This window comes from Fukomys damarensis, unplaced genomic scaffold, assembly GCF_012274545.1.
Source record: "Fukomys damarensis isolate Sample0158 unplaced genomic scaffold, DMR_v1.0_HiC HiC_scaffold_20, whole genome shotgun sequence".
NCBI lineage: Eukaryota > Metazoa > Chordata > Mammalia > Rodentia > Bathyergidae > Fukomys > Fukomys damarensis.
In genome coordinates this window covers 43,429,136-43,452,945 of record NW_022900932.1, presented here as the reverse complement: position 1 = coordinate 43,452,945, position 23,810 = coordinate 43,429,136, and the positions used below count along the sequence as shown (strand labels likewise).

At 39.0% G+C, this 23,810-nt stretch overlaps 1 protein-coding gene across 2 annotated transcripts in view; it reads left to right on the top strand.

Annotated features, from left to right (window-relative positions):
- Positions 1–7,132: 7,132 nt before the first annotated feature.
- The window catches only part of Noc3l (NOC3 like DNA replication regulator), a 35,910-nt gene continuing 19,232 nt past the window's right edge, over positions 7,133–23,810 (top strand). For both annotated transcript variants that reach the window (XM_010632067.2, XM_010632066.2), the window contains exons 1-10: positions 7,133–7,261; positions 8,626–8,833; positions 11,105–11,240; positions 14,807–14,964; positions 15,771–15,827; positions 16,944–17,074; positions 19,327–19,488; positions 19,879–19,972; positions 21,246–21,421; positions 22,238–22,366. In XM_010632067.2, the coding sequence (XP_010630369.1) occupies positions 7,253–7,261; positions 8,626–8,833; positions 11,105–11,240; positions 14,807–14,964; positions 15,771–15,827; positions 16,944–17,074; positions 19,327–19,488; positions 19,879–19,972; positions 21,246–21,421; positions 22,238–22,366 (1,260 nt within the window). In that variant the 5' untranslated portion in view covers positions 7,133–7,252. The remainder of the gene's footprint in view (positions 7,262–8,625; positions 8,834–11,104; positions 11,241–14,806; positions 14,965–15,770; positions 15,828–16,943; positions 17,075–19,326; positions 19,489–19,878; positions 19,973–21,245; positions 21,422–22,237; positions 22,367–23,810) is intronic.

The following is a 23,810-nucleotide window of genomic DNA, read 5'->3' as shown; positions in this document are numbered from 1 at the left end:
ATTTTAACATTGTTAAATGTGGATGCCATGTCATAGATCTCTTCAAATTCTTGATGTTGGAAATTTGGAGATTTACATTAATAATATCATACCATTTAATAATTTTTCATAGGGGAAATAAAATATCTGCTTTGAGCTTATTTATGGGCTTTACATTTCTACGTGGCAATCAGTCATTTAAAGGTAAACTAAAGGAACAAATCACATAGGAATGGATATAGTAGAATGAAATTCAATTCCAATCAAATAACCAGAAGCAGATATATTGTCCACATATCTACATTTCTGTGAAGAAAATTCTCAAGTGGTACAGTGGCATGATCATAAAGAACTAACATTAGAGCTGGGGATTTACCTCAGTGGCACCAGCGCCTGCCTCACAACTGTAAGGTTGTAAGTTCATTCCCTGGTACCAAAAAAACATTATAAGTAATCACAAATGAAATCCTCACTACCTCTCAATAGTTTTTGGTTTCTATTGAGTTCACTGGTAGCCATGCAACTGAGTTCTAGACTCCTGATAATAGGTTCCAAATTAATAAGTGGATTCTTTTGATAAATCAGTGGGTGAAAGATTTAGAATTTTTAAGACTTACACCTCAGAATTATTATTTATTAAAGTCCTTTGATTTGGAACTCAAGGTAACTTTAAATCATAGTGAAATATTATTCATAGAAATGGTGAGATTGCTTTCCTTAACTTCTGTTCTTTATCAAAGATACAAAGCTAAACAGATTCTAGCTCCTCCCCTCTTCTAAATCTTAGAAAGGGAAACAGAAAGAGGGTTAAGTGTGGTCAAGGACTTTGACCTAAGGGAGAATTATATACTGCACACTCTATAGGCTACTGCTCTTTGTGATTTGTAATGATAGTAATTGTTTTTGCTTTTTTTCCCCCCTATTATGGAGGAAATGGAAGTATTGTCTAATTCCCCAAGGTCCTACTAGGGTGAGCTGTCATTCAGCCTGCCTGATACTTTTATGTCCCAGAGTACTGACAATGATGACCCTTTTGTTTTCAAATTTGGAATACAAAGGAGATGGGCTTCTTTTATCACCATTTGATATTCCAAAGAGGCAAATGTTCAAGGAGTCCTTTGTTATAAATTCCATGAATTATCTTGTGGAATAGAATACCAGAATCCATATTGTATTGTTTAGTGGCAGTTTACAAAAATGTTTGTTTATTATAAGAGGATGAGGAAGAAGAGGAATTGGAAGTGGAGAAAGGGGAAGAGAAAGGGAAAAAGAAAGAAAAGGAGGAGGAATCATAATATGGGGAGTGGCCATGAAAGCCATGGCTTCTTCTCTGCTGTTGGGATCCTTAGCTTTGTATGCCTGAGTGAAATACGGAATTTTTGAAGAATTGCAAAGGAAGAAGTAGTTTACTTTTGAACATGGTGATTTGAAGTCTCATGGTTTCCATGTGGAGATGTCTAAAAAGCAGGAGGCTATGAGACTGTAACTTGGAAGAAAAGCGTGGGCTGAACAAAACATCTTTGCAGTAGTTAGATGGATGAGAATGTCCTGGAAGAGCAAATAAAAGAAGAGAAGTAGAGGAGTGGGACAAAAGTAGAACCCTGAGAGTCTCCTACTTTGAAGAGGCAAGAAGACAAAGGAATGGAAGTAGAAGGAGAACCTTTGGAAAAGGGCTAAGGGAATCAACATTCTAGTGTGACAAAGGACACACATATAGTATAAAATGCAGCAGACAAATCCAGTAAAGTTAAAAATGAGAAATGTTGTAATTTAAGGTACACTTAGAAAACTTACAATTTGGCCTTAATGAGATCAGTTTCAATGAAATGTATGGGCAGAGTCAGATGGTTTAACAGACCTCTCGAAAGGGCTCACAGGTATGTCTGGATACATCCTTGCAATACTATATTGGGATAGCCCAGTGACCATTTCTGAGTCCAGAAATGTTCTGAAGGCTCCATGGTGTCCGGCCCCCCAATCCTCCTGAGCCACTCCCTGTGCCCTCAAACAGGGTAATTCTAAGCCATATGGCTGGGATGGGTTTCGACCAGCTAATGGTGATAGACTCCCTGAGGAGGAAGGAGTATGTATAATCATGAGATGGAACCTTCCTGTTGCTGCAGAGCCAGGCCCTCCAGGGGCCTGTGCATGAGGCTGCAGAGAAAACATCATGGCGTCTGACAAGTCCTGGGCTCTCACCTCTCATCCCCAGGATGGCCAGTGAGCCTGTACCCTGCACTGACTGCATATTCCCCGGACTGAAGCCCAAGGAGAACAGGGTGGCAGAGGCTCCCAGCCACCATGACCATCCAGAGGACCCCAACTCCCATGCTGTCCCCCCAGTCTGGCCCTGCCACTCTGAGCCTGTTCCCCCAGTCTGGCCCTGCTGCTCCCAGCCTGTCCCCCCAGCCTGACCTTGCCGCGCCCAGCCTGTCCCCCCAGCCTGACCATGCTGCACCTGGCCTGTCCTCCTGGCCTGGCCCTGCCACTCCCAGCGTGTCCTGCCAGCCTGACCCTGCCGTTCCCAGTGTGTCCCACCAGCCAGGCCTTGGAGATCCCCGCTCTCGCTCCAGAACCACTTCTGCCCCTGCCAACAGTGGGTGTCAATACTGGAAGGCTTTCAAGAGGAGCATCACAGGCTACCTACGGGCCCTGTGCTGCTGCTGCCTGCCACCCTGTGGGCACCGCCGAAACAAGGTGGCTGCAATGTAAGGCACCCAGCAGAAACCCAGACAACCCTCAACCCTCAAGGAGGCTGGGTGGTCTGGGTGCTTGCTGAGTGAGCTGTATTCTGATGATGTCACCTTTCATGGTCAGGGTAGAACTCGAGTGAGGAGGAGAGGGGAGAGGAATGGAGGAGTTGTGGCCAGAGGGAAGAGTCTCAGATGGACATGAGGACTTGCTGTTGGGTCTCCTGTAGCATAGGGTGGTGGTGACTACAGCCAATAATGTCTGGTATATTTTCATACGAGTGTCCATTTCATATGTGTCCTTGTTGTTTTAGTACAAAGCCATGAGAGCAACTCCGTGGATGTGGATGTCTTATCCATGGCAGGCCAGCCACATGGGAGGAAGCCATGGTGAGTCACCCTGCAGCCCCATCTAGGGAGCTAGAGGGAAAGGGTGTAAAGGACACCTGTGTTTCCTCTGGGAGGGAGGAAGGTACACAGCACAGAAGGCTGTGCTTGAGTCAGGAGTTAGGATTCAGTGGGAGGAAGATGGAGGAGCAGCAGGAGGGGGTCTCCCTGACTTGTGTGCCATTGCCGGAGGGAGGCTCCCCTAAGACCAGGGAGTGCCCAGCACCTTGGAGCCCTCAGACCACAGCCTCCTGACTGGGTGCAGGTAGATGTGGGGCTGGGTGAGGGTGGGGTTGGTTGAGCAGAGCCATTACTTTATCTCACAGTCCTCCGTGGTAAGGAGCTTCTCTCTCCTCATCTCCTCGCACGTCCCTGGGTGAGGGTTTCCACCAATGAGCCACAGAGGAGTTGCTGGAAGGACGGTGAGCCCAGGTGAAAGAGAGGCAGCCCTGCCCGTTCTGAGGACTGGGACACTGCTGTTCCCCTGGCCACCATGTAGAAGCCTAGACTCGGCCATGCTGTGAGCAGCCCAGGAGTATGCAGAGGCCACACTGATCGTCCAACTGCTGATTGCATGATGGGAGCCACCCCAGCCCAGTCACCAGAGGTGTGTGGCGGCATCTCTACATCATCCCAGTGCCAGCCATGGAGCTTCCTGGCCCAGAAGTCAGCACAGCTGAGTCCTGAGGACCAGGGCCATGCCTCAGCCCAAGTGGACCTGGCCTAGGCCCTGAGCCCCATAGCTTACATCTCTGTGGCCTCCCTGCCTCCTCTTTGGTTATTCAGGACAGCCCAAGGCAGTCTGCTTCCAGATGTCTCACAGACTCAGCCTGTCTTTTCCCCATGCACCATCAGCACTGCAGAGCAGATCTGTTCATGGCACAGATGTTGGGACATTCAACGCCAAGGACAGAGGTGCGGGCACTGCAGACACCAGAGGTGCAGGGCCAATGCGGAGGGCTTCTGCTGGTGAGAGCAGGAGGGGGATTCAGGAGCAGAACACGGAGACAGTCAAGGGATCAAATGAGCCAACCTCTGCCCCAGAGCAGCTGGCTGAGGACTGATTCGGTGACAGCACCCAGGGACAGCACTGCCGTGTGGCCAGCACAGTCAGCAGAGCTTTGGCATAGTGACCCATGTGATTCTCTGAGACTGCTCGGTGCCCAGTGCTGCTCTTCCTCTTCCTGCTGTTAGGATCACTGGGATTTTATAGAGGAGCATGATGCATGGTGGTGGTAGTAGCTTTCCAGGCTGTGGCAGGACACCTGAGATTCATTGGCAGAGGTTTCAGTTCAGGGTCACTGTGGGCTTGGGGCAGCGCAGCACATCACGGCAGGAGTGTTAGAGGAGGAGACCCCTCACCTCATAGCACTTTTATTGTAGCAGGTCACCAACACCCCTTTGTCTGAGGGGCTGGCGCTAATGTGGCAGATTTCACCCGCTTGGTGGAGGAGGACATTCTTATTTATAATGTTGTTTTCATCGTCAAAATCTATGATGTGGATCTGATTATTATATTTAAGAGACTGTGTCCCAACCAAAAACCAGATGGCATCTGTTTCTGCAGTGGAGGTGTGAGAGCCTGTGCCTGGAACTCCAGGCCAAAGATCGTCCTGCATGCTGCAAGGATGAACAGCCTGTGGCTCAGGCTCTCAAATCCTCCCTAGAGCCTGCGGGTCCCACCTGGTGGGCGTGGACGCAGGGTCCGTCCATTCCTTGCCTACCTAAGGCCACAGACTCTGAATTCATGGAGGCAACAGAATTAAGAAGTTAGTAAGATTAAGTTAGTAGAAATCGGGGCCAGGGAATTAACTCAGTGGTTCCACCGCATGCCATGTGAGTGCAAGGATCTGAGTTCAATCCCTGGTATCAAAAAAACAAAAAAAACCATTCCATTAAAAATGAGAACCAAGACCTGTCATGTAGAGGTACAAGAACCCAACGAGTGTAACTGTACTGCATCCCTAAAATGTACCAATAAACTCAATTTTAAAAAAATTAGTAGAAATCATATAAGCTTTCATTTTTAAATTTGCTTTTAAACAATTGGCCGTTCAAGATAGGAGAGATTTGATTTGCCAATAAATGCTTAAAAATGGCTTAGAGGGCCGGACGTGGTGGCGCACACCTTAATCCCAGCACTCGGGAGGCTGAGTCAAGAGGATCGCTGTGAGCTCGAGATCAGCCTGGACTACATAGTGAATTCTAGGTCAGTCTCAACTACATAGTGAGACCCCTGTCTCAAAAAAAAAAAAAATGGCTTAAAGATTTTAGTTGATTATAAATTTAAAATGGGCCAAGAGTATGACAGATTTTTCTAAAAAAAGCTAGCATGTACTTGGGCTTAGCCAAGAGGAAGTGGAGATGCCGAGAGCATTGCTTTTTTTCTGCATGTAAAAGCAGAAAAAGAGAAATTAAAAAATAGCAATGAAAGATAGGTAATAGAAAAAAATTAAAGATGGAAAGAGATTTGAATATGTTTATAGGCTAAGGGGTAGACTATATTAGGGAAAAGAGGGAAAGAATAAAAAGATAATTATACAAGAGTCTGAAGAAGCTTGCCGGAGTTGGTTTTGAACTGGAATGACTTGGAAAGTTTAGATGGAAAGATGAAAGCCCATAGATATGTTGATAGATCTGGGAAAGAATTCAGGCACTTGAGAAGGACATAGGCTGATGTTTTCAATTTGTTTGGTGAGGTAATATTCCAGCGGGACAGGCTCTGCTGTTGTTTCAGAGGCAGGGTGTGGAAGGAGAGAGCAAAGGGAATCTGGAAGGGAGGTAGAAAAAATGCAGTTAGAAGGGGAATGTTGGTCTCTGAGGAGGGATGCAGAGAGGGTTGGCAGGTTTCTTTTCAGTCTTTTTTTTTTTTTTTGGTACTGAGGATTAAGCTGGGGACCTTGAGCTTACAAGGCAGGAGGCCACCCCAGCCCCTCCTTTCAGTCTTTGTAAGACCAACAGCATCAACGACCTCAGAAACTGTTGGAGCCTGTGGTGTTTTCTCACCTGCTCTGTATTGTGAAGCCAACTGTTCCCGGCATGTGCTCGAGTCACATGCTAGCTGGGCTACGAACACGTACTTGCAAGTTGACGCAGGAGGATCCAAGTTCAAGCCTAACCTGGGAAATTTGGCTACTTAGTGGGACCCTGTCTTAAAATAAAAATTTTAAAAAGGGGGAGGGGCTGGGATGTAGCTTAGCGCAAAGACCTTGGGTTCAATCCCTAGTACGGGGCGGGGGGCTGTTCACATGTTTAAAACACACACACCCACACACACCTGAAATGGAATTCTTAAATTTATTCCAGGAAAAAGGGTCTTGGGAGACAAGAATTTGAAAAACATATTCTTGCAATGGATAAATCTTCTTGTAAGAATGAATGACTTTGGCAGAAGCTTGTAAGTAGAATTTATCCAAAGGTAATGGTTATAAGATGTTGAAATCCAGATGAGTCTCACAGATACAGTTCTTTATTAAGAAATGGTTAAAGCTAAAGAAAATACATTAAAAATCAGAACGGTAAAATCATACACTTTTGAGTGACAGAGGTGATAAGAAATCACTTGTCAGGCAGGGGACGTAGCTTAGTGGCACTGTGTCTGCCTGGTTTGATTCTCGGTACCGCAAAAATGAAAAGCAAAGAAAAATAAATCACTTATCATATCATACTTATCATTCCACAAACACACCCAGAGTGCCACTGAGGAGGGACAAATAAACACAAGGAATAAGGTTCATTCTGCTCTCAAAATCTTACAGAGAAACAGTTTAGGAAAACAAGGACCTGTAACAGGATGAGATAAGCCACGTGAGGGAAGGACGCAAAATCCAGTATGAGGATGTAAAAATTCAAGTCTTCACATTCTGAGAGAAGCATGACTTCTTCAATACACTGGTTGAGAGCCAAAGAACCAGAATCAGAGACCCTATGAAGGCATCCACGCCTCGGGTCCCAACCACCCTTGGCTCAGAAGCCACTCAGGGTAGGCGAGGTCCAGACAGTCACCGCGAGGGGGCGTGCGTCTGACCTGCCTGCGGAAGTCCCGCCTCCCACTTCCGGCGGTGCAGGATTGGGAGGGGCTGGAGGCCGCTTCCGGGCCCTGGAGTTTTAGCAGGTTCTGCACGTGTGTCGGTTTCGGAGGTTCCTGGCTTACTCTTGGTGAACTTACTGGGTTGGGACTTCCTTCAGGCCTAAGGATGAAGGCGGTAAGCGTCCCCCGGAGACCAGTTCCTGCGCCTTAAGGACTGTGGCTGACAGAATCCCAGCCTGATTTACCTTTTCACCCTTGCACAGGGCGCGGTGGCCCGGATTGGGCTCCCTCCGGGATCTGCACGGTCAACCTTCAAGTCCTTGCCTATTTCTCAGTCGCCCATTGTGCGCCCCTACGGCTTCAGGGGGCGCGTTGGGACAGACACTAAATCTTAAACCTACAGAATGCCACACTTTGAAGGGTTATTCTAGATCGCATTTCGAACCCTTTTCTCACAGATAAGCAGGGTGTACCTCTTGATAAATGTGTGATATGAGTTACTGGATCCGAAACTAGTCCATTTGAAGGACGGAGATAGGAACGCTAGTAATTTGCCCTGATTCTCATTGTAAATTAAGAGATAGTGCTGGGATTTGGATTTCTGATTGAAGACTCACAAGTTCATTTGTGCCTTTCTTAGTTTAGGGTCTTTGGCAAATGACATAATCTCTCTGTACCTTTGCTTCATCAAAAATGTGAGGATAACAGCTCTCTAGGCTGTTGGAGGTAATTTGTTGGAGCACTTTGTAAACGATAAAACTATAGAAATATTGGTTGTTACACTTGATGACATCCAGTAGTTTTCTTTAAACTATCGGTGGGAATCTAGCCTTGAATAACCGTTTACCAAGAGTCAGAATCTTTTTAAAAGATGTTGGGTGCTTTTAAGTGGCTGTGGATTCTAGTTGCAGGAAAGCCCCAGGTGGAACAACTGATGCTCTATTGCCACTCTGTAGGATTACTTTCATAATTTGGTTTTAACTTTTTTCTTTCTTTTCTTCTCTTTTTTGGTGATACTGGGGATTGAATGTAGGGCCTTTGTGCCGAGTTACATCTTCAACCCTTTTTTATTTTTTATTTTGAGGAAGGATCTCACTAAGTTGCTTAATTGCCCAGGCTGGCCATTTTTTTTTTTTTTAACCGGGGATTGAACTCGGGACCTTGAGCTTGCAAGGCAGGCCACCGAACCGCTGAGCTAAATCCCCAGCCCAGCCCTGAAATACTAGTATTTTTTTTTTTTTTTTTTTTTTTTGTCGGGTATCAAAAACGGGTCCTTGTGCTTGCGAGACAGGCAGTGGAACCACTGAGCTAAATCCCTGGCCCCAGGCTGGCCAATTTTAAGATCCTCCTACTCTGGCCTTCAAGAGTGCTGGAATTACCAGCATGCAGCCATCAGGCTTGGTTTTAACTCTTACTATGTATGATCCATGGCTGTGAGGCATTAAAATAGTGGAATTGGTCTGATGAAATTTAAATCAGTTCACTTCATCCTGATTTTAAAAAATAATTGAAATTTCTCACCCTGTTACTGTTTTGTAGAGAAGAAATAAAAAACAAGTCCCAAGCTTTCGCAAGTTGCTGAAAACTAGTAAAGTCAAACTTGAAAACAAGCTGAAAAATAAGCAATTTAAAAAACAAAGCACACTAAAGAAGTACCGAAAAGAACAGAGGAAACTAAGGCAAGCTGTAAAAGATGCTGTATCTAAAAATCCCATTCCACTGGAGGACCCAAAGAAAATACGACCAGGTAATTGTGAGAGCAATCACATGCCCTAGCTTCCGTTGACTTATTCTGAAGTGTTCTTCGTGGAAGTAGCTTTGCTTTTTAGTAATCACTCCTGTTGTTTTCATATCTTAAGAATAGGTAAGAAGAGTAGTCCTAATGTGTTATCACAGTTGGTATGATTCATTTCAGTATAGTATTCAGAGTGAGAAATACTAGCCTCTGCTATTAGTTTGTCTAGAAAACAGATCTAAAGATGTAGAACTTGGAGAAACAAGCCATGCAAATAGATGTTGGGCATTTTGCCAGTGCTTCCACTTTCCCATTCACTGGGAACTAGCTCAGATAAGAGTGCTGATTTTTCTCTGATGCATTCTTCACAGTGTTGCCAGGTTGCATTTCCTTTCTAAACATTTGTCTTTTCACTTCTAAACTAGTAGTAATATTGAGCCATAATTATCAGAATTATTATTTTTTTGGTACTGGGGATCGAACTCAGGTCCTTGTGCTTGCAAGGCAGGTGGCAGAACCACTAAGCTAAATCCCCGGCCCTATCAGAATTATTTTGTAATTCTATCCAAGAACTCCAAATTCTCAAAACAAAAGTAATATGACCATTTTGAGTTGCTGTTTCTACAACTTTATTGGTCCTTCATATTTGACTCTGTCTGTTTACTAAATAACTACTCTTGAAGTGTTCATTGCATTCAATCCTGACAGATCCCTTGGCTTATTACTGCGATGTATGAAAGGTTATTAGACTAGAAGTCAGGAAGAGACTTTTCTGCTAATTTTGTCACTTTTTAGCTATATGAACTTGGTCACTTTTTTTTTTGTTTTGTTTTGTTTTTGCTTTTTGAGGCAGGGTCTCAATATGTAGTTGAGACTGACCTGGAACTCACTATGTAGCCCATGCTGGTCTTGAACTCACAGTGATCCTCCTGCCTCAGCCTCCCAAATGCTGGGATTACAGGTGTGCACCACAACACTTGGCTTTGGTTGGTCACTTAATAAATACTTTAAGTAAAAAAATTAATTGGATGACTTTGAAAGAGTTGTAAGTGTTATAATTTGAAAATATGATGCACTAATAATTCCATAATAAAAGCAAAAGATTTCTTTATTCTTACACGTCAGCATCTAAGTGAACTCTTGTCAGACAGCTCAATAGAAGAAAATAGGGGAAAGATAGATGCAAGTGCTGTTTAATTTGGTATGGGAGATAGGGTGTTTTTTGTTTTGTTTTGTTTTGGTTTTTTTGGTACTGGGGATTGAACTCAGGACCCTGTGCATGTGAGGCAGGCCTGGTGCCACTGAGCTAAATTTGTGGCCCAGGAGATAAAAGATTTTATCTTATGGTCTGTCTTTTCTCCTGAAATTAGGAAGGTAGATCCTTTGAGTATGAGGTGGGGATGGGATTAGAAGTGCGATGATATATGAAAAAATATTCTGTGGAAGAGCAAAAGTTGACCAAGGAAACACTGATTGCTGGTACGTTTCAGAAATGAAATGCTTATTTAAGGCAGATAGAAGTTTGATTCTGTGCAGTGTGCATGTTTATACAGCAGTAGTTAAAGTTACCAGTCTTACTGCTGTTGGAAGAATTTAAAATTCTGTTGGGAGACCTCACTCAGATTGTCTTTTTATAGTTGAATACTCAGCATTGACGAAGTTTCTGGCAGTCAGCATTCTTTATTTATTTTAATTAAGAGAGCAAACAAGACAATGAGCAGAAAAGGAAATTAAATGATCTTAGTAGAGTTTCATTAGATGTGAATATCTTAAGAAAAGTACTTGAGAATATTGGCATAAAATGGTTGAAGTATTATACCATGTGTTCACAGTGAGACAGTAGGAACTGAACACATTGGTAGATAAAGTGGGGTGGTTGAAGGATTGAAGATCTGTATATTTAGTTAAGGAAGGAATGCATGGAAGTAACTGAGTGGTTGTAGTCACAGTGTTTGGGATATGGCCCTCGGAGAGTATAGCTGAAGTAGAATGGAAGCAAAAGTTATTGAAGATAAAAGAAGTTAAGGGACTAAGTCATTGGTTCTCAAGTGCCCTGAGAGACACCTCAGAATATGTAAAGACATTTATTTTTTGTTGTTACAATGACCTGGGACTGCTCTGGCATCCCAGTAGCACAGAATTACTGTATTGTGCCTGGTATGTTAGAAGTACTTCCAATAGAAGCACTGGGCTAAGGTTTAGAAAAACTTAAGCTTTTTCTCTTGTAGACATAAATGTGCAGAATTCTAAATGTCTAAATTTGTGTTTTCTTTTGTGGAGCAGTTAAAAGATTGGAGAAGGAAGAGGAAGAGGAGGAAGAAGAAGCTCTTCCTTTAGATATGATGGATGAAGATGACTTACAGTTAATGAAGGACTTAGGACAAAGAGCATCTTTTCTAACAAGAGATCTTTCTTCTAGGTAATACTTCATTTGGATTATAATTCACAACTTGGTTCTGAATTTTACTTAGGTGACTAGTTCAAGATGTCTACCTGTGAGCAGTGTTTACAAAGAGTAAACAGTTACTCAGTTTATTTTCTAAGTAAAGGAAATTTCTTTTTATCTTGTTTGTTTGTTTTTGGTTCTGGGGATTGAACTCGGGACCTTGTGCTTGTGGGGCAGGTGGCGGCACCACTGAGCTAAATCCCTGGTGGAAATTTGAATTAGAACAGTGAAGTATAGTGAATGGGGATGAATGCTGTTCTATGTTCACAGAACAGTCATGACTTCTTTATGGCATGATAATCACTTAATGCCATTAGCTTGCTAGATAGGTATTAGTCCCATCTCCACAGGGAAAATTGGTTCTCCTCACGATCAGATGGAGTAGATCCGGACGTTAATCTTCAAAGTCTATGCTATGCTTTTTTTTTTTCTTTTGAGACAGGGTCTCACTATGTAGTTGAGACTGACCTGGAACTCACTATGTATCCCAGGCTGGTCTTGAACTCACATCGATCCTCCTGCCTCAGCCTCCAGAGTGCTGGGATTTGTCTATGCCATGCTTTGAAAGATCTTGGGAATGTAAAAGATCACAGTGTCATCCTTGGCTCTGCAGAATATTGTTCAAAAAGAATCTTATAATGTTCACCTTTACTTTGCGACTAAAGGAAAACCTATATGTAGCTATAGTTTTGAGTCTTTGTGGCAGACTGTATAATTTATTTATATACTGTTTCAGTACCTGCTATGTGCCAGGCATTGCTCTAAGTGCTAATATCCATACATCTGTTGATATCAGTACGTAGTTTTATTTTTCGTATAATTGACCCTTGAGTAACATGGCATTGAACTGCAGGGGTCTGCTTATATGTAGGCTTTTTTTTTTGGAGATTTGTGATAGTTTGAAAAACCCACAGAATAATTGGCTAGCCTCAAAATAACAAATTAAAAGGTATGTCATGAGTATATAAAATATTTAGTCTTTTTTGTACCATAAAATATGCACAAATCTATTCTAAAAAGTAAAATTTACCAAAATTTACACATACAAATTGGTCAGCTGATACCTGGCACTACTCCCAGTCGAGAAATTAACAAATGTAGAGATACAGTATTAAGGGGCTGGGGATCTAGCTCAGCGGTGTTGCTGCCTGTCTCATAAGCACAAGGACCTGAGTTCCATCCCTGGTACCAACCCCCAAAAACAGTATTAAATCATAGATGTAAAATTAACTAGTGTATACTATATAAGTACTGATTTCATAACAGTATCCTGTTACCATATTATGAACTCAAGTGTTCTGAGTATCTGCTGAAAATGCTGTGATAAAAATTATTTCAGCGAGAGTGGTTCATTACTAGTGAATTGCAGTTCACATTATAAAGTGATCACTCTTGGTTCTGAAATATTTTTCACTATGTATTATGTATAACATAAAATATGTGCTAGCTTTATGCGGTGACAATATTGTAGCCAGTGAGGTTTTTCTGAGGTGCAGTGATAATCAGCTTTTTTCAGTAAGTTTTCTAGTTACTAGCAGACTGTTAGTAATCAAACATTTTGGGAATTAAAAGTTATAGTTGGAGCTGGGCTTGGTGGTACATGTCTGTAATCCCTGCACACTGGGAGACTGAGGCAGGAGGATCCCAAGTTTGAGCCTCGGCTGGACAAGTTAGCAACTTAACAAAACCCTTTCTCATCATAAAAATAAAAGAACTGGGATGTAGATGTAGCTCAGTGCCAAGGCCCTGGCTTCAGTCCCCACTACTGCAGAAACCAAATCAAACAGCCAGCAAGAACAATAAGAAAACAAAATTAAAAACCCAATACCAAGAAAAAACCCCAGAAAGTTATACTTGGATTTTTTTGCTTTGCAGGGATAGGGAAGTGCTACTAACATGTGTCTCCTAACTCATTTCAAGGGTAAACTGCTAAGTCTTTAGGTTCCTTTTTACAGGTTCACTATGGGGCTGTAATTTGTATGTCTCACTGCTAGGCAGCCCGATTTTTAATTTGATTATTTCCACTGGCTTGAACCCAGTGGTGGTGGATGTATGACTGTCCCATCAGGTGGCTTCTACAGCTTCTCAGATGGTCTTTGATTACAGTAATGGAAAGAAAGTCATTGATTTTAGCAGACCAGGTGTCATTATATTCTGGTTCTTTAAGGAAAACATTAAAATAGTTTCCGAGGGTGGTGGTGCACACCTGTAATCCCAGCAATCAGGCTGAGTGAGGCAGGAGGATTGCCATGAGTTGGAGGACACCCTGTCTCCAAAAAAAAAACAAAAAAAAAACCCAGGGTAAAATATTTGTAATACAACTAGTTTGTGGTGCAGTAGTTATAAATGCATATTATATACATTGAGGTGCTTGTGAGATTTCCATGTAAAACTTTTGAAAATTATTGGTGAACTATTTGTGAATATAAGTAAATTTCTTTTAATTTAATGAAATAACTTGTTGAATATTGTAATACTTTTTAATTGGTATGAGTAGTATTTTATACTTGGGCAGTAATTATTCATATTTATGCCACTACCTTGATATGATCCATTTATAGACTTTTTATTAATTTTATTAGTAAAAAGACCAATAAAAGTGACTAGATCCATTTATACCATCAGTGGTTCAAGCTGCCCAATTGGATAGTCATACAACCACTGGTAGTTCAAGCTGGTGGGAGTGTGTTTATATATAAATATAAAAAAAAATACGTATATATATATATATATATATATATACACATACATACACACATATACATAAATATATATATATATTTTTTCAGTTTTTATTTTTTACTAGTACATGTTTGTAGTACATTATGATTTCCATCCTCGTGGGGAGTTGGTACACATCTTAATTCTTTTTTTATCCCCTCTCCTCCCTTTCCTTTCCTCCATCTCTTAGTTCCCTTCCCTTTTACAAAAGATCTCTCTCTCTATTTCCTATTGTCTGTCTTTTATTTTGCTTTTATAGTTTGGATTTCTCATATGAGATAAACCATGTGATATTTAAGCTTGTAATATCTATTTCATGTAATGTTCTGGACTCAACTCAAGATACATCTGTTTTCCTACAGATGACTCACATTTGTCCTCCTTTATGGCAGAGTAGTAGTTCTCTATTGTGTGTATAAATACCACATTTTCTTTGTCTATTCGTTTGTTGCTAGGTATATAGGCTATTTTATGATTTATCTATTCTGAGTTGTGCTGCTGTAAACCTCGTTATGCATGTATCACTGTAGTATGATGATTTTAATTACTGGGAAGAGTCCTAGAAGGAGTCTTAGCTGGGTTGAATAGAATTTGTTTTTAGTTTTTTTGTTTTTTTTTTTTTTTTTTTGGGGGGGGGGTACCAAGGATTGAACTCAGGTCCTCGTGCTTGCGAGGCAGGTGGCAGAACCACTGAGCTAAACCCAGCCCTGTTTTTAGTTTTTTGAGGAATCTATATTGATTTTTATAATGGTTGTACTAGTTCATATTTTCATCAACCTTTTAAAATATATTAAAATAATAGTATTATTTTTCTGCAGTGAGCCAATTCATGCCAAGAAACGAAAGCATGAGCGCATTATAGATAAATATGAAAAAATGCCAAGAACTCTGCAAACTGCACCAGAGAAGGAACTGATTCACTTGCTTCCTATCAAAGATAAAAGTGGTATAATTCCACAGACCAGGGAGAAACCCGGTGAGTCTAACTGACTGATGTTTAGTTAAATGTTGGCTACTAATATTAAAACCTGTATTTTGATTCAAAATTTAGTTTTATTTTGACATTTACTTATGTTTGCAAAATAGGAGTGGCCAGTCACATAGCAAGCTTGATGCTTTTGACCAGAAAGAAGTAGGGATGATTATATCAGGTATCCATTGTACTATGAGTATAACTGAAGCTCAGGGTTTCAGTGATTTTCTTTGCAACTAATTTATTTCACCAAACTCTTTTGCTTTGTCTTTTTTGCAGTGCTAGGATCAAACCCAATGCCTTGTGGCAAGCACTGTACCAGTGAGCTACATTCTAGCCCCAAAATTCTTGTGTTTAGGGCACATTAATTACCTTTGACCTTTTAAAATATGTATAGTGTTTGTTATAATCCAGACTGGCCTTGAACTCACGGTATAGCCCAGTGTGGCCTTGAACTTGTGATCCTTCTGCTGTAATGCTGGGATTACAGGTGTGTGCCACCATGACCACTTTTAAATCATTTTGTTTATGTTTAAAATACATAGAAAGGGAGAAATCAAAGATACAGAGTTACAGTTTATCACAAGGCACACACCCCATAAAATTAGGAGGGAAATCTAGGCAAGAAATCAATATTGCCAGCAGGTAAAACCTGTTGTACTCCCTTGAATCGCATCACTAATTGCTCCTTCCCCACAGACATACTTATTGTCTTGGGTTTTGTGATAATCATTTTCCCGTTTTTCTTTTTTGGTCTCATGACTTATGTTTATTATCACAATTTTAATACATACATTTTGCCCAAATAGTTATTGACAGTAACAGAGATGAAGAGGATCAAAAAGAAGAGCTGGAACTTGAGGAAGGTAATAGGATGCATCTTTATAACGACTTAATTGTGAATTCAGAATTACATTTTTTACATAATAATTTTCAGCAGGTTCTGATATGTATATTTTGGATTACTGCTAATTTAAAGGTCATTTTGTACATTTTTCCACATGTGAAAGTCATAGCTTGTGGATTTTGTTGCTAGTTTTTTTATTATGCAAAAATTTACAAATTTTAATTGTACTGAATTTCTTTTAATTGTGAGATAAGAGCCTATCTACTAATAACTGCTAATGTTTTTTGCTTTAAGTCACAAAAATAATTCTGTGGTATAAATCAGTGGTTTATTACTAGAGCAATTATACTTTGTATATGTCTGTTTAGATCACTGAATGTGGATTTCTAAAAGCCAGAAAAGTTTTAAGTAATTAAACTAAGACAGGACAAATTTTATTGTTTGAAACTATATTCATTTAGAATTCCCGACAGAGCAAACTGATTAAATTTTACCTTCATTTTTAGCAGAACTCAGTAATCGTGTAAATGAATTGCAGGTCAATTATTTAACTGTTTTCAGTAGTCTGTCATAGACTTATTACAGACAATGCTTGTGTGCTTATTAAATTTATTCTCTGAATTTCTTAAGGTAGAAAAGTTTTGTGTAATTAAAAGTACTGCATAGAGTTGAAAAATAGTATTCTGAATTTTAAAAATGTGAATCTGGGCTGGGGATTTAGCTCAGTGGCACTGTGCCTGCTGCCTAAGTGCAAGGTCCTGAGTTCAATCCTTGGTTAAAAAAAAAAAAAAAAAATGTGTAAATCTGATTATCAGATTTCCCCTTACTGGGAGTTTATTAACATTGTAGTTAAGAATGTGAGAGCTAGGATAGTATTACCAGCGTTTGAATCCCATTTCTGTTAGGTTTATGAAATTAGCCCAGTTACTTTCTTTCCTTTTGCCTCTACTTTCCTTATCTACAAAATGAGTCAAATGATGGTACCTGTTTTACATGATTGTTGAAAGGATGATATATACAGTAATGAATACAAAATTCTTAGCTTTTATTGTTATCAGTGTTAGAAGAAAATCATCAATTTTCTTGGCTATTTATAAGTAAAGGAATGTTTAAAAGAAAAAATTGAATCTTTTAGAGATCATTGAAGAACCTGTTCGAGAATTGACTATAGAAGAACATCTGATTGAGAGGAAGAAGAAACTACAGGAAAAGAAAATACATATTGCAACTTTAGCATCTGCAATATTATCAGATCCAGAGAGTAATGTAGGTAGTATTTACTTCTGTAGGCTTTTCATATGGGTTGTCTTCCAAATTGTACATATTAAGATTCTCTTATTGCCTATTAATGTCACAGAAGACATAAACAAAGGAGCTGATTAGAATAAGACAGTAGAGAGAATCTTAGCTTAATCCTCCTTCTGAATTTAATTTCTATCGTAATCTTAGAAAAGTCACAAACACTCTGAATCATGCTCATTTTCCTCATTTCCAAGTAAAAATAGCAGATTATTGTAATTCTAAAAGTAATAAGTGTATAAACATTAAATGTATTAGGAGGAACCTACTTGCAAGTTTGCTGATCTAAGTAGTGGAGGGAATTCAAGGTTATGTATTTTTAGTGTGGGATATGTAGATGTAGCTCAGTGGCTCTGTACCAGCCTGGCAAGTATAAGATCCTGAGTTCTATTCCTGGTTTTATATATATTTAAAAATTTTTTTGCAGTACAGTCTCACTATGTAATTAGAGATGATCTTGAACTTACTATGTAGCCCAGGTTGGCCTCAAACTTGCCAATCCTCATGTCTCAGCTTCCTAAGTGCTATGGTCACACTTGTATGCATGGCTATCAGAAATATTTTTAAGTGGAAAATATTTTAAGTGAAATAGGACCAGAGTTGTAGTGGGTCATTACTGGTTTTTATATACAGTACAGCAGCAGAAGTAGTGATAGAACATGTGAACTCAAGGGAACCTGAGGTTTAGTGTTGGCTGTGCTAAGTAAGTACTGTTTGTGAGACTCTGCATAAGTCATTTTATCCAAGACTTAATTTCCTCATCTCTAAAAAAGAGGATAGTATCCACTGCAAAACTTTGTTTTGATGATTACATGAGAAGATATAAATGATGTCGTAGAAAGTGGTAGTATTCTTATTGGTATCTCCAGCAACCTACTATGGCAAGTATTTGTTTTTTGAATAATAAAATAGATAATTTACACTTACAGAAAATATTTCATATGGGTACAGTTTGGAATAGTACTGGTCTTTTCTGATGAAGGGGAAAATCTGGAAGTTTTTTCACTTGTATAGTCCTATAAAACTGTAGAGACAAGTTCTAGTGATCTCATTTTACAACTAAAAAACTTAATTTTATAACTCAAAACACTCAGTTGATGTTTTTCCAGATTTTAATAACAAGTAGATCAGAATCATTGTACACAATTTAGGAATGGCAGATATGTGGTGGCGTATTTGTCCCACTCTTTGCTATGGTTAAATACAGGTAAACACCCAGAATATTGCTTTTCAAATTATCATTTCAGTAGGGTGTGGTAGTGCATGCCTGTAATCTCTATAATGAGATTTGGGAATCTGAGGCATGAAGTCTGGAAGCTCAAAGCCAGCCTAGACAACTTAATGAGACCATAATTAAAAAAAAAAAAAAAAAAAGAAGTGGGATGTAGCTCAGTGGTAGAGGGCCTAACATGCTTAAGACCCTGCTCTATCATTACTACTAGCAAAACAAACAAAGGAAAATAAGAAGAAAAAAAAAACAAACCCAAAATTTCTAGCAGGAAATAATATTCATCAAAGCAAGCACATTAGTTGAAAATGTTTTACTTCTGCATTGCAGCATACATTTTATCTTTGTATGAATCTTGTTGAAATTGATGGAGCTGACAATATTACGTTTAACTTTTCTTTTTTTATTTATTTTTTTGGTACCAGGGATCAAACAGGACCTTGTGCTTGCGAGGCAGGCACGGTGCCACTGAGCTAATTCCTCGGCCCATTTATTTCTTGATTTAAGTATGTGTGTGTGATTATATTTCATTGGTGTGTATGCCATTTTAATGTGTTACAAAAAGTTTTTAGGAAAATAGGACATAGGCGTTAAGAAAGCTCAGTATAAAAGAATTTTGAAAAATTGGTAAGTCACCAAAATTAAATTTTTTGATAAAGACTCTTTTTCCAACTACTTGTATAACAAAAATCTGTTTAGCTTGGAACTTAAGTGACTATCGGTTGGTAATATGAGCAGTGTCTGGAGATCTACTTGTGGCTTGACTAAACTCTCGGTCATCATGAGAATTCAGACTTACTGTACCAGATAGGAGGCTGTGTTTTATTTTTATTTATTTGTTTTGTTTGGTGCCAGGGATTGAACTCCAGACCTTGCATTTGCGAGGCAGGTGGCAGCACCACTGAACTAAATCCCTGGCTCTGGAGGCTGTGTTTTATTCACAATTGTTTTGGCATGATTTCTATAACCTTATAAATTATTTCTTTATCAGATTAAAAAACTGAAAGAGTTACGTTCCTTGCTGATGGAACAAGACCCTGATGTGGCTGTTACTGTTCGAAAATTGGCAACAATTTCTCTCATGGAACTATTTAAGGACATTACTCCTTCATATAAAATCCGGCCCCTAACAGAGGCAGAAAAATCTACTAAGGTAATGAAAGATACAATTACTGCACAAAGCAAGCTAAGAAACTGCTTGTGCTGGCGCATGCGTACTTGTAATTCTAGCTACTCCAAAGGCTGTGGCGAGATTGCAAGAATGAGGCTGGTTTGGGTAGCTTAGTGCAACCCTGTCTCAAAACAAAAAAGTTCTGAGGATATAGCTTATTTCTCCTTGGGTTCAGTTCCCAGTACTGCAAGGAAAAAAAAAAAGCTAAAAGTTTTGGGACTGTAGATGGGAAAAATAGTGTTTCTGTTTTTTTAATCTCCCTCCCTCTCCCTTTCACCCCACTACTGGGTATATATGAGCCACTTATATGTTGTGCTATTTAAAAAATGTTAATATTCTGATTTTTAAAAATGATCTTTTTGGTCTTTTCAGATCCGCAAAGAAACTCAAAAGTTAAGAGAATTTGAAGAAGGGCTGGTTAGCCAGTACAAATTTTATCTGGAAAACTTGGAGCAAATGGTGAAAGGTATATTAAATATATGCTAAAAATGCACAGTTAGTTTTCATCACAAAGTGAGTTACATTCTGTGTTGTGAAGTGCCAACAGGTGAGAACCTGAGAGAGACTTCCTGAATTCAACCTGGCTCTACCACTTACTACCTTTATTACTTTTGTGATGGGCATGTGCAAATTACTTTGATCTTTCTGTGGCTTAATTTTCCTGTCTGTAAAATGGGAATAATGAGAATAGCACTTACCTCACAGGATTATTGTGGGAAGTAAGTGAATTTATGAACAAATTAAAACTGCCTAGCATTTGTAGGTTTTATATTTTATTTGCTAGTAGTTTTAATTTATTACATTAGTATTAATATATATTAGTATATAATATTAGTATTATATTGTTGCTCTAGTACTTCAGTAAGTAGTTTTTTTTTTTTGAATTTATGAATACTTAGGACTTAATCTACTTGTGAAGATTTAAAAACGGTAGTCAGAGGCAAAAGATACCTTAACATGTATGCAACTGTCCTGAAAATGAACTCAAGAATTAGTTATTCAAGAGAATAAACTCTTCTATCAAACCTTTTTCGGTTTCTTTGGTAAAGAAAGGGCTTAGGAAAGATTGGAGTGTGAATGGAGAAGAGAGTTAGTCACTTAGGGCAGGTGCTTTCATTGGCTTCTCTGCTGAGTGTTAAGGCCTAAGGATCACCCATTTAACTGTCAGCTGGAGCAAAACTACTGAATCCTGTTGGCCCCATGAAGGTGTGAAAGTGAAGGAGGACAGTGGAGTAGTGTGAGTGAGATGGATATGGCTTTTGTATTTTGATGTCTCGCCTGGAATTTACTTACTAGCCTTTGTTTTTTCAAGGATACGGCCTAGCAGCTTTGTATATATAGACTTTGTCCATTGAAAACATAAGATGAGCCAGCCACACATGTCATTCTTAAAAAATGAGGCCACACTAACAATTAAAAAGTAATGAAATTAATAGTAAATTATATATGTACCCAAATTATCATGTAAACATGTAATCTATTTTAAAAATTAGTGCGATTTAAAAGTTTTCTTTTATTTGGTCCTAATTTTAAAATCCACTGTGTAGTTTACATATAAACATATATGAACATTTCACATGTCCAGTAGCCTCTGATTTCTAAGCAAATAAGACCCTCAAATCTTTCTTTCCTCCTTTTTATTTTCTTCTTCTAGCTTTTAAATTGTGAAATTTCTTGTAAAGAGAAAGCTAATCAGCTTAAATATTGGCTGATGATTAATTACATGTATCTTTTAATAGACTGGAAGCAAAGAAAGCTGAAGAAAAGTAATGTAGTTTCCTTAAAGGCATACAAAGGCCTGGCTGAAGTGGCTGTGAAGAGTCTATGTGAGCTGTTGGTTGCTCTGCCTCATTTTAATTTTCACAACAACATCATCGTATTGATTGTCCCTCTCATGAATGATATGTCAAAATCAGTAGGTTGCTTTATTTACTTATTTATTTTTATTTTTTATTTTTTTGTTGCCGTGGATCAAGCTTGGGTCCTTGTGCTTGCAAGGCAGGCGGCGGAACCACTGAGCTAAATCCCCAGCCCAGTAGGTTGCTTTAAATGACTACTCTTACGCATCACAAATTTATAGACCATGTGATTCCTGCTCCCCTATTCTTTTGAAATTTATTTATTTTGGGATTAATTTATTGGTAAAATACATCAATTTATTTATTTATTTATTTATTTAGGCACTGGGGATCGAACTCAGGTCCTTAAGCTTGCAAGGGAGGCGCCAGAACCACTGAGCTAAATCCCCAGCCCTACATCAACTTATTAAACACTCTGTCTTTATCAAAATTACTTGAATATCAGTTGAATGGAGTATTTCTCAACATGGGGCAGTTTTGCCCCCTAGGAGTGTTAGGCAGCATCTGCAGACATTTTTGATGGTCATGACTGTGGTGGTGGTGGTGGTGGTAGGAGGAGTGTTACTAATGTGTTCAGAGGTACAGTCCAGGGAGGCTTTTTTTTTTTCTTAAATTCTTTCGTTGGTACATTTTAAGTATACGGTACATTTACATTCATTGTTTGGAACTTGTACCTTTACATTATGTATCTTGGTTCTTATTTTTTCCCCATTCCTCTGTCCTCCCTTCAACCGCTCCAGCCCTTCAGGGAGGCTTTTTAACATGCTATAATGCACAGAACAGCCCTCTCACAAGAAAGAATTATCTGGTCCAAAATATGAGTAATACTGAGGTTGAGAATACTGGTTTAGTATAACATTTTTTTTTTTCAGATATCTGAAATGTGTTGTGAGGCAGTGAAAAAACTCTTTAAACAAGATAAATTAGGCCAAGCTTCTCTTGGGGTTATCAAAGTGATTTCTGGCTTTGTGAAGGGCAGAAATTATGAAGTTAGGCCAGAGGTAAGCCTTTCTTTTCTTACTTTGCATTTTATGTGCTTTCAAATTGTTATTTTTCAGTTGTTTTAGGAATTTATTCTTTATAGAAGTATGTAAAATAAAAAGTAAAACTACCCAACTGTTAACAGTTTTGTCTATATGTACTTATAGGTGTTTTTCTGTGCAAACCCTTGCTTGAGTATGTCTTAAAATAAAAGATGGGCCTATAATATGAAAACTGTTCAAAGCAATTTTCATTTTATATATTGTGAATTTACATACTGTATAGGGATATCCCATTCTTTGTAATATCTGCCGTATTATTCCATTATATAAATATATAATGTCCTACATAGTGGACAGCTGAGGTGTTTCCAGGTTTTTGCTATTACAGAAAAATTTTGAAGAGAACATTGTGGGTATTATATTTTTTCATATTGAGTTAAATTTCTGAAGTGTCTGTACTGGAATTAGCAGTAATCACATTTAAAAACTTGAGAGACAAATTGTTTTCAAAAAAATTTTATAAATTAAATTTCCACTAGTGATTAATTAAATTTCTATTAGTATTACTAATTACTATTAAGTACTAATTAAGGTTCCACTAGTATCAATTCCTCACTACGTACTCATGCTCAGTGTTACTATCCAATCTTTGTTAGTTTGGTAGGTGAAAAGATATATTGTAGGGCCGGGGATTTAGCTCAGTGGTTCCACCACCTGCCTCACAAGTGCAGGGTTCCTGAGTTTGATCCCTGGAACCCCCCGCCCCAAGATATATTATATGTATATATATATTTTTTTATTTTTTAGATTTTCTCTCTCTCTCTCTCTCTCTCTCTCCTGGAGATTTTATTCAGGGGAGCGGAGCAGAGAGAGAGAGTAGAGTGCAGAGACAGCAGAGACAGACAGCAGAGAGAGCAGAGAGCTATATATATTTCTTTGTATATATTTATTAGTGATTTTTATTCCTTCTATACATTCATTGCTCATTTGAATTGTTTACCTGTTTGTATTTATCTGTACTTATATAAGCTTCTATTAAGTAATTGCCTTAATAATGTGATGGTTTTAATAATCATTCATTTTAGGCCAGGAATTTGGCTTAGTGGTTCTGCTGCCTGCCTTGCAAGCACAAGGGCCTGGTTTCGATCCCTGGTACCAAAAAAAAAAAAAAATCATTCATTTCAATAAATATTTGCTATGTGCTAGGCATTGGGGATAATAGAATAAGAAAACTACTCATAGGGACAAAAGAATAAGAAAATGAATAAAACTGGACCATGTATTAAGAATTTTAAATCTTTTTTTTTGTATAGGTCGCAAATTTTTTTTGGTAAATTGCTGCTTAATTTGCTATTGAATTTTATAAATGAGGCTGTATTTTTATCTGCATAGAGCACCTCAGTCTCAAGATTCATGGATTCTTCCTTGCCAGAGCGTTTTTAATTTTTGTGGCTTTTTAAAA